Consider the following 10,324-nt stretch of genomic DNA (forward strand, 5'->3'; position numbering starts at 1 on the left):
TCTCTGTGTTGTAAAATCCTCGCTCCAGGAGAATCTCTAAAGCAAGGGTGATGAAGGGAAGATGTCTGCAGAGCAGAACTGAAAGGCCACAGGATACAGCAGCATTTTGAATTAAGAAAAATGAGACTAACTTGGCATTGATACCATTGCAGAGGTAGTCTGTCTTTGCTGCTTCCTTGTACAGGTTGCTACTCATGGTTACAGAGTCATGAACAAAGTATTTTAGGAAAAAGTAGCTATACAAACTCAGCCATTCAAGATCTCTCCACACAGTCCCCTGCTTCAGGAAGAGACTAATTTCATGGCAAACTGGTTGCAAGGACAAAGTTTGTTCTGACTAGGCTTTTTTTTTTCAGTCACTAGATACACATTGCTCTTGATTGATCTGTGTAAGTCTACCCTTGTAACAGCCCAAAGTAGGTAATTCTGTGAGGGAAACACTGTGCTAGCAGAATGGAGAAAAGTTCAAGGAGAAAAACACCCAGATTATGAGTAATCTGAAAAAACCTTGCCCTGACACCTTCCCCCCTTAAAAAAAATTAAAATATTAAAAATCACTGTGGCTTAATGAAGAAAAAAAACCCCTACTTTTTCCACTACTACCAATTTATACAGCTTCTAAAAGACGGAGCATCACTCCAGAGCCAAACACTAAACAGACAATATAAATGTTTGGGGTTTTTTTTCCCCTTTTCCAAAGAATCCTTTTCCTTGATAAAGCTGTTGTGGAAGTACATGCAGGAAGTTGGACATAGTGCAAAACCTAATCAGCATTCACAGAATGATAGGGGTTGGAAGGGACCTCTGGCAATCATCCAGTCCAACTCCCCTTCCAGAGCAGCTAAGCACAGGATCGCATCCAGGTGGGTTTTGAATGACTCCACAGATGGAGATGCTATCACCTCTCTGGGCAGCCTGATCCAGTGCTCTATGACCCTCAGAGAACATCCTCCTCATATGTAGATGACGCTTCCTAAGTTTGTGTCTGTTACCTCGTCATGTCACTGGGCACCAGTGAAAACATTGGCCCCAGCCTCCTAACACCCACCCTTGATAAGCATTCATAAGATCCTCCTTCAGTCTTCTCTAAGCTAAAAAGCCCCAAGTCCCTTAGCCTTTCACGTTCTCAGAATTGAGAGGAATTTATTTTACTATTAAAAAAACTCAGCAAGCAAGAACTTTTTGTTTATTAAGGTTGTTGTTCAAGGCAAATGCTAAACTGCTTATCTTCATGCTTGTAGCTCTTCAGGATCCCTGCCAGCAGTGCTCATCCGTTCCAGTATTTTGACATATATTCCGTGATGTTTAGTGGCAAGATATAATCCAGTTAGAGCCTGTATCACTACACCCAAACTCATCTTTCTAAAGATAGGCTGAGAAACTGTGAGCCAGAAGCGTAGTAGATTTTCTTTCCCTGGCAAGGGAGATGAAGAATACCTAAAACAACATAAACAGTGGTAGCAATTTACTTTTTATTTCCATCCAATTGAAGCGTCAACATTCAACACTTGGAAGTCATTAAAAATATTTAGATAGATAATCACTCTCACCTTCCTCTCAGTTAAATTCACCTGGTGGTGCTGAGCTCTGTGGATTAATGCTATAAATGATCCTGACCGCATCCTGATGTCTCACCAACTCTCAGTGTCCCCTTGCTGTGTCCTGACCCCATCCACAAAGTGACACCTGCCAGGGAGTTTGACTGCCTATGGTAAGGTCCTTTGCCCTTAGTCCAGCCAAGCAGCACTAAGTAGCAACCCTCACAGGTTGGCAGGGCAGCAACCACAATTTCACAGCCCAGCCACATCATGGGTAGCTTGTCAGGTTCCAGCTGAACACAAGTGCCTTACAGTCTATCAATTTACAGACTGTGTTTCACCTTCAGCACCTGGCATGGCTTTTACTAACTTCGCCTTGTAATTAGGTGACCTTACTGCAAGTCCTTTCACATCCTAAATGCCTACAAAAAGACAGCTATGCATATAGACCAAAAATCCACAGAATCTAAATCAAAAACTGAAGATTTGACCAACAAAAACATCTCACTCATTGGAGGTTTGTAAGACATACCTGGCTGCAAGGCTTGCATTCACGGGGAGAGCCATGAGAACAGGATAGAAACCACCCACAACAGCCCCTATTAATCCTCCTCTGACCACAGCACAGACCTCACAGTTAATCTCACCTGCACAACAAACAAAATGTTTCCCTATCAATATCCACATAGCTCCAACACATCAATTTACAAGCTGCATGCAGCAACATAGAAATACATGCTTGATCAAGCTGGGCAAGAAATTTTGAAAGGATTCTTCCTTTCGGGGGAAAAGAAAAAAAATTGCTCTCAGTCCAGCCCATGAAGAACTTACCACTCTAAAGCTGACCTTCAAATGAAATCATACAGATGAGGAAAACTAGATGGCTTTGTTGCAGCCACGATATGCAGTTGGGTGAAAAAAAAAAAAGGCAGGAAAAAAAACCAGTGATGCATAACAAAATTTTTTATAAACGTATGAATACAGCTTAGTACTTCCTTTCCCACTCAACTTTAGGAGCACACTGTTGCCCAGTGCATTTTAGATATTTTCTTTTTCAAACCCTGCTCAGGTTTTTTCAAACCGCAACAGTTCAAGACCACTGTTCTGCAGGGAAGAAAATCTCTAGCATTGTACTGTGTACAGAAAGCAAAACCCTTTCCAAAACAAGGAATAATGAGGTTTTTACCTGAAAATAAAGGCTGACGCAAAAAAACTTCATAAACTGCTGCTGTTGAAATGAATGGAATAACAGCCATTGGCAAAGCAGATGCTATGGAAGCCCTGCGGACGTGTAGGATGTTCCTGAAGAAGTTATTTGCTGCTAAGCCACATAGGCTTGAATTTGCTGCAAGGAAGTATGATCCATGGTTACACAGGTTCCTGTGAAAGAAGAGAAGTTGCTTCATGTATTGAGAACTGCAAAAATAGTTTGGTTTATTCAGTGCTGCAATTCACTTCTGGATATCCTCCAGTAAGGTAAGAGATGTAAATCTCTCACTGGTGTAAAATGCAAACTACTTTCAAAAGCAACAAGTAGAGCATCCTTTGCTATACGCCTGAGTTTACAGATACCTTAAGAATGAGGTGACAAAAAGGCTGAAAAGCCTTTTCTACAATTTTATTTATTATGGCTAATGGAAACTTAATGAAACTTCCTCTCCTAATTGGCATATTTCTAAGGAAAATGTTTTCTCAAAAGAAATTAAAAAATATGTAATCACAGCCACTTCCTGTAACCAGCCTTTTTTTAGCCTGCTTACCCTGAAGTATGGATTTAGTTTCAACCTGAGAGCTTACAGAACAGATCAACAGTCTTGCAATAATGATCTCAGCAGCTGCTGGCAGGTCATTTGTAGCCATGCTGTAGGCTGAAGAGCTGTGAGCCTTTCTTGTGTACATGGAACTCACAATTTGAAGGTCCTACCTCTCTGGGAGGTGATGCTAGTTAAAGGTTACATACTGGTTTACTGCACTGGAGATTATGTTTTTCCCTTGTAAGAGAAGAACTGGATTCTGACATCAACCATGGTTTTAACATATGGTTTAGAACAGCTGCTTCTATTGCAATCTGTAATATGGTGAAGGCAGAACAGAAAAAAGTCTGGTCAGAGATAGTCAGCATTTAATATCTTGACAAATAGTTCCTATTTGAGTACATTCCATCACAGCAGGTAACACAGGAGAGGGAATGGGAAAGCCTGCTAGTTTTACAAGTCTGAGGAGTAGGTGGTGATTTATTTCATTTGACTCACAGAAGGAAGCTGTGCTTTATCTTTAGCATTACACCTGGCGCAGAGAGTTATTAGTGGAAACAGCTCTCTGCTTTTGTTTTCTGCAAATCTAAGCTTCCTGAAATAAGAACCATTGCTAGGCAAAGCAATTCACTGGAAGGCACTTTGATTCTGAGGCTGTGTCAATATTACTATGTTTAAAGTATATTCTGAAAACTTGTCATAAATTGGAGTTACCACTAAAGCCCTAAAGAATACAAAATGCTTAACTAGTCACAAAATTTATGCTGGGCCAAATGTCATATTTATTTGCAAAATAATCAAATGTGACAATCTCTTAACCATTTAGCAACTAAAATGCATGCTTTTAAAAAAATCCACCTACTGAAAACTCTTCTACATTTTAATGCTTAGGGTAACATTAAGCACTGATGAAACCATATCAAAAAAGGCTTCAGAGATGTAGGTGCTAATTCTGTAAAACCTAGATTCAAAACATCTCATATCAATGACACCAACTGTCTCTCATTTTAAATAGGAAAAATATTTTCATTCTTGGTACATACTAGATTTTAAACCATGAAAATATGCTATTAACAATTCAGTTCTGATGCTATACAGCAAAAAAATTGGTCAGATCTGTCTTGCCCTTATTTAGGAGCAACCCATATATGGGTTTTGAAAGGAAAGGGGTCTATTTAGTTTTCAAATTACCATTACTCCATTGACACTGGATGTCATTCACCGTGTCCCCAGAGAACAGATTCTGCAAACCAGACATTTCATTCTATTGGTATGCTTAAAAATCACAGGCAACAAAATCCATGCATGCATATACACGTGTCTAGAGTGCTGAGATCAAAATTTAGCAGCATAATTGAGAATCCAAAACAGACATTCAAGTACTCAGGACCAGCAGAATCTTCTCAGGCTTACTGATGTACGGAACTGCTACATTGCAGGGAAGGACAGGGGCGAGGATGGGGGTGAAGAACAGGGGCAGGTTTGGGGTTTTTGTTTGTTTAGAGGGATTTTTTGGTTTTGGAAGCAGGGGTTTGGGTTTGGCCATTTTACTGACCACCCCTCTGGACATGCAAACTTTTAAGTCCTGCCAGGGCAGTTTCAAATAAAGACACACACCCCAGCAGCTCACTGTTTCCAGGGCCCAGCAGTCCCTTGCTACCCACAGCTTACATTAAGATGCTACCACACCACCACGGAAGTACCTGCCTCATCCCCTTAGCTCTACAGCAGTTTTGGGGAAGTGTTGTAAGTTGAGTGTGAGTGCAGATCCTACAAAAAGCTCCACTACAAACTATAATGTGAGCATTGCTTGTTCTCACCTTTGTGGAGGCCCTGTGTTACTACTGACACTTTGTTTAGCCAGCAATTTAGTTCTACTGAAAGGCCAAAAAAAAAAAGAAAGAAGGATCTTCCCATTATTCTTATTTATACAAAACATATCCAAGATGATATATGCATGCAAATGGCTCTTTACAGAACCAGGTCATGTCCAGTAAGGTTTTGCAGTGAAAAGCAATTCTCACAAAAACACAAAAAGGTTGTTTCTCAGGCCCTGCAGCTTTTGTGCTGCACAGAACCCTGCTGGTGAGCCTGCACATCTCTTGCTGAGCTGTCCACCACCACCTGGATACTTCAGTCTCACCTTCCTGAAACAGGGAGCAGTGCAGAATGAAATGCAGGTTGATGCTTACTCAGTTATGGCCCCAGGCCAGCCCCGTGGCCCACAAGATGATCCTGCAGAATCACAAGAGTATCTGCCTTATGCTCTCCAACATTTGAGTTTCCTAGAAAATGCATTAGCTGTAGCACAGGACAGTAGTGAGTGCTCGGAGCCAGTCAGGCCTGATCAGTCGTCCCAGAGCCTTAGATAGGGGAGCATGTGCCAGAAACAGCTGAGCAGGACCACAGGTACCAGTGAACTAACCATGTTTAAAAAACACAAACCAAGTTTTCTGTTCTGGACCATAAGCAGTATCTTCACAATTACATATTTTTCTAACTGTAAGAAAGATTTGCAATACAAAAGTAAGGGAAAAGAAAAGCTTCCAAAACACTTGAAATGTTTGATGAATTTATCTTCATTTACTTTATCAGCACTTACTGATCTGCTTTAGGAAGCTCACTGAGCATCTTCTGCATGATTTCCATGTACTTAAATCTTTCCAAAAATAGCCTTTGCTGTGGAGAATCTACTTCAAGAAACTCTCTTCCTGCCATCTTGAAGTTCTGGATCATAAGGAACAAACAAACAAATGTAATCAAAGTTACACAGCCCCAGAATGTATCAAAGAAACATTCAGACTCTTTTGGCACTATGTAATCATGAATCCACTTCCTGTTTTTCGTGGGCACAATCCAGCTACAGAAGTCTATGATATTTAGGACTACACAAACCCTTCCAGACTGCTTTCTTTAGTGATGTTGCAGCTGTGGTTTGACAAGTCTTCTCAGACAGCTTAAGTACTTGCTGTGACAAAAACGGACAGTCTCTCCAGACGCTCCTGCCTGAGCACCTCCAGCCCTGGGGATATGCAGCAGCTTGGATTATGAAACTCTCAGATGAAAACTGCTCAGAAGAAAAATGGACAGTGTAGTTGTTTTTTACCAGCTGGATCACCTTCTAACACGATGATTCCTAATCCCTGCAGCACAAGGGAGGACACTAACTGGGAAATGACTTTTGGCAATACTCCCTATTTCAATTTGATTTAACTGTCAAATAGAACTGTAAAAAAGGTCCCACAAATTAATCTATGCTTTGTAAAGATTTAAAGGAATTATGAAAATATCTACTCTGCTTTTATATTCCATAAATAAGATTTTTTTTAATGGTACTCTTAGCCAGAAATGTATATTGTCAGAATGCATACAGCTGTATTGCACTTACATGGCAAGGTTTTGGTAGCAGGAGGGCTACAGGGCTGACTTCTACAAGAAGCTGCCAGAAGCTTCCCCCATGTCTGATAGAGCCAATGCCAGCAGGCTCCAAGATTGTCCCACCACTGGTCAAGGATAAGCAACAATGGTTGTGCCTCTTGGATAAGGTATTTAAGAAAGAGTAAAAACTGCTGTGCAACAGCAGGAGGAAAGGAGAGAGAACATGTGAAATAACTCTGCAGACACCAAGAGCAGTGGAGGAGGGGGAGGAGGTGTTTGAGGTGCTGGAGTAGAGATTTCTCTGTTGCCCATGGAGGTTAATGTTAGAGCAGATATCCACCTGCAGCTGTGGAGGACCCCATGCTGGAGCAGGTGGATGCACTCAAAGGAGGCTGCAACCCCATGGAAAGTGCACACTGGAGCAGGCTCATGGCAGGACCTGTGAACCCATGGAGTGAGGATTCCACACTGGAGCAGGTTTGCTGGCAGGATTTGAGACCCTAGAGGAGATCCAGACTGGGGCAGTATGCTTCTGAATGACTATACCCCATGGGAAGAACTCATGTTGAAGAAGTTCATGGAGAACTGTATCCCATAGAAGCGACTCCATGCTGGAGCAAGGGAAGAGTGCAGGAGCACCACAGAAAACGTGATGAACTGACCATTACCCCCATTCCCCCTCCCCTGTGCTGTTCAAGAAGAGGGGGTAGAGAAAATGGGGAATGAAACTGAGCCTGAGAAGAACTGGGGAGGGGGGAAGGTGTTTTAATATTCAAGTTTATTTCTCATTACTGTAATATGATTTTAACTGGCAATAAATGAATTTCCCCAAAGTCTAACCTGTTTTGTCAGTAATAATAACTGTTGAATGATCTCCCTGTCCTTATCTTGACCCAGGAGCTTTTAATCATATCTTCTCCACCTGACCTGCTGATGGAGGGTATGTGATAAGAGGAGTGTCTTGGTGGGTATCTGGAAGCCAGATGAGGTCAACCCACCACAACAGTTTTTGATTCAGTATCACAGTACATTAGAGGTTGGAAGGGAGCTCCAGAAGTCATCAAGTCCAACCCCCCTGCCTAAGCAGGATCACACAGGAATGTATCCAGGTGAGTTTTGAATGAGTCTAGAGAAGGAGACTCTACAACCTTTCTGAGCAGCCTGTTCCCATGCTCCATCATCCTCACTGTAAAGAGGCTTCTCCTCATGCTGAGGTGAAATCTTCTATGTACAGGCTTGAACCTGTTGTTTCTTGTCTTATTGTACACCACTGAAAAGAGCCTGGCCCCCTCCACTTGACATCCACCCCTCAGATATTTATAGACATTGATGAGATGCTCTCTCAGTCTTTTCAAGACTAAACAGCCCCAGGGATCTCAATCTCTCTTCACAGGGGAAGTGCTCAAGTCCCCTAATCATCCTCCTGGCTCTCCACTGGACTCTCTCTAGCATGTCCCTGTCTCTTGAACTGGGGAGCCCAAAACGGGATGCAGTATTCCAGGTGTGGTCTCACCAGGGCAGAGCAGACGGGAAGAAGAACCTCCCTAGACCTGCTGGACACACTTTTCTTCATGCACCCCAATATACCATTTGCTCTCTTGGCCACAAGAGCACATTGTTGTTCCATGGAGAACCTGCTGTCCACCAGCACTCCAAGGTCTTTCTCTGTGGAGCTAATTTCCAGCAGGGCAGCCCCTAACCTGTACTGGTGCCTGCTGTTACTCCTCCCCAGATGTAGGACCCTGCACTTGTCCTCATTGAACTTCACGTTGTTTGCCTGCACCCAGCTCTCCAGCCTGTTCAGATCTCATCAGATGGCTGCACAGCCTGACAGGTGTCAGCCAACGCCCCCCCCCAGTTTTGTATCATCAATGAACTTGCTGAGGGTACTCTCAATGCCCTCATCCAGGTTGTTGATATTGAATGAAACTGGACCCAGTACTGATCCCTGGGGAACACCACTGGCCACAGGCCTCCAAGTTGACTCTGTGCCACTGATGACAACCCTCTGAACTCTGTTGTCGAGCCAGTTTTCAATCCACCTCACAGAACAACCATGTATGCCACATTTCTGGAGCTTTTCTATGAGGATATTATGGGAGACAGTATCAAAAGCCTTAATTCAACCTAGTATTTAGAGATTCAACCTAGTATTTAGAGATTCCAATGATTTTTCTAGATGCTTTTTCCTAGAGGAAGATTTCCCAGACTCACATTATTACTTACACTTACCTTAAGTTTCTTTTATAACTAAAAGACGGAGGCCTATCTTCAGGACTGTGCTTTGATTTGGGCTTTGCAGGATGTAGGATGAGAGGAAGCAGGGAAAAGCAGGCAGGACCTCAGCTAAAATCAGCAGGGTCGGTGTCTGCCTTGAGGCTTCTTGCGAGGGTGTCCAAACCTGTTATTTGGGTAAACCACAGTCATTTTGTCACGGAGCACTATGCACCATGACGTATACACCGCCCTCCCTGTCCCCTTGCGTGCCACTTCAGTTGTCTTACATGTTCCCATACTTCCCGGGGCGCGTTTCGGGGCATATGGCCTCACGCTGGGAGCCTGCGACTCCCCTTATACCGGGTGTTAGACCCCGCCAAGAACCGTTAGCAGCTGTCACCGACCGCCGTTAACCGCCCCCTCCCCCCCGCCCCGGAGCCATCTCCGCACCACGTTCACTCTCACTGCCTTCCTGCCAGGGCCCGACTCCGACCTGCACGACCTTCAGCTGTCCCCGACTGACACCACCCCCCGCTCCCGCCCTTACCGACCTGGTCCCGCCGAGAAGGCCCCGCCACCTACAACATGGCTCCTCCTATCTCATGGCCCTCTGTTGGGCACCGCCATCTTACCCACTCACATGACCCAAGAGCTTCAGAAGACACTTTTGATTGGGCATTCTCCACCAGTCCAGCATGGCGGCTTCCGATTGGATCCAAGCCGGCGGGCGGGGGTCAGTGCCCGGCCCGGTGCTCGTTGCTAGGGGCGGCGGATGGCGGCGGTGGCGGCGGCTCCTCCATGGCGACGGGGCTGAGCGGGGATCCTGCAGCCGGCGGCCGGGACGCGGGGACTCCCCCTAGCGGAGCAAGGAGCCTTCGATGGGGGGAGGCCCAGTCCTCGGGGTAACCCGCTGACCCCCTCCCTTCACCCAGGCCTTAGCACCCCACTCCGGGCGCTGGCCGCGGCCCCCTCCCCTCAGCTCTGCGCTCCTTTCCCTCTTGCCCTGCCTCAGCCCTTGCATCTTCCGCCCCTCTCCTGCTTGCCGTCTCTTCCCTCTCCACCAGCTCCTTTTTGTTCTCTGTCCTGCCTCCACCTAGCCCCCTTCGCCCCGGTTGCGTCTCGCTTCACCCCACCTCCATCCCCTCCCTCATCACCGCAGCTCCTGCCTCTTTCCAATCCCTCAGCAACCCGGGGGAAATCGCCCTCTTCCTTAAACCTAGCCTGACTCCTCCAGTTCACCTGCACCCCATCTCAGTCCTCCACCAATCAAATTACCCTTTTCTGCCATGTCCCGCTTCAGAAAGCAACAGAGGGTCCCTTTTGGACCAGGAGAAGCGAGGGGGGAGGCGAGGTCCCTCTTTGGAGGGAAGCAGGGACAGAAAGATCCCGATTGTGAACATTAAAGAGCAAAACAGAGCCGCCCGGTTCACAAATACA

At 45.1% G+C, this 10,324-nt stretch overlaps 1 protein-coding gene across 2 annotated transcripts; it reads right to left on the reverse strand.

The window, feature by feature from the left end:
* Nucleotides 1–1,178: 1,178 nt before the first annotated feature.
* On the reverse strand, nucleotides 1,179–9,497 carry LOC128971197 (transmembrane protein 126A-like). 2 transcript variants are annotated; one of them, XM_054386671.1, is made up of 6 exons: nucleotides 9,439–9,497; nucleotides 8,903–9,071; nucleotides 5,895–6,019; nucleotides 2,725–2,918; nucleotides 2,071–2,185; nucleotides 1,179–1,437 (listed from the first exon to the last, which is right to left on the reverse strand). In XM_054386671.1, exons 3-6 carry the CDS (start codon nucleotides 6,008–6,010, stop codon nucleotides 1,230–1,232), a joined length of 633 nt encoding a protein of 210 aa, XP_054242646.1. In that variant the 5' UTR covers nucleotides 6,011–6,019; nucleotides 8,903–9,071; nucleotides 9,439–9,497; the 3' UTR covers nucleotides 1,179–1,229. The 2 variants fall into 2 exon arrangements, with proteins under 2 accessions (XP_054242646.1, XP_054242655.1); XM_054386680.1 differs by lacking the exon at nucleotides 9,439–9,497 and adding an exon at nucleotides 9,338–9,366.
* Between the last annotated feature and the right edge of the window lie 827 nt (nucleotides 9,498–10,324).

This window comes from Indicator indicator, chromosome 1 (genome assembly GCF_027791375.1).
Source record: "Indicator indicator isolate 239-I01 chromosome 1, UM_Iind_1.1, whole genome shotgun sequence".
Lineage (NCBI taxonomy): Eukaryota > Metazoa > Chordata > Aves > Piciformes > Indicatoridae > Indicator > Indicator indicator.

Bases quoted from the DNA above. Each gene is read 5' to 3' on its own strand.
- LOC128971197 (XM_054386671.1), bottom strand. From the start codon at position 6,010: ATGGCAGGAAGAGAGTTTCTTGAAGTAGATTCTCCACAGCAAAGGCTA. The intron at 2,919-5,894 runs GTAAGTGCTGAT...CTTCTTTCACAG, and splicing joins GAGCTTCCTAAAGCAGATCA to GAACCTGTGTAACCATGGAT. The intron at 1,438-2,070 runs GTATGTCTTACA...ATGTTGTTTTAG, and splicing joins AATGCAAGCCTTGCAGCCAG to GTATTCTTCATCTCCCTTGC.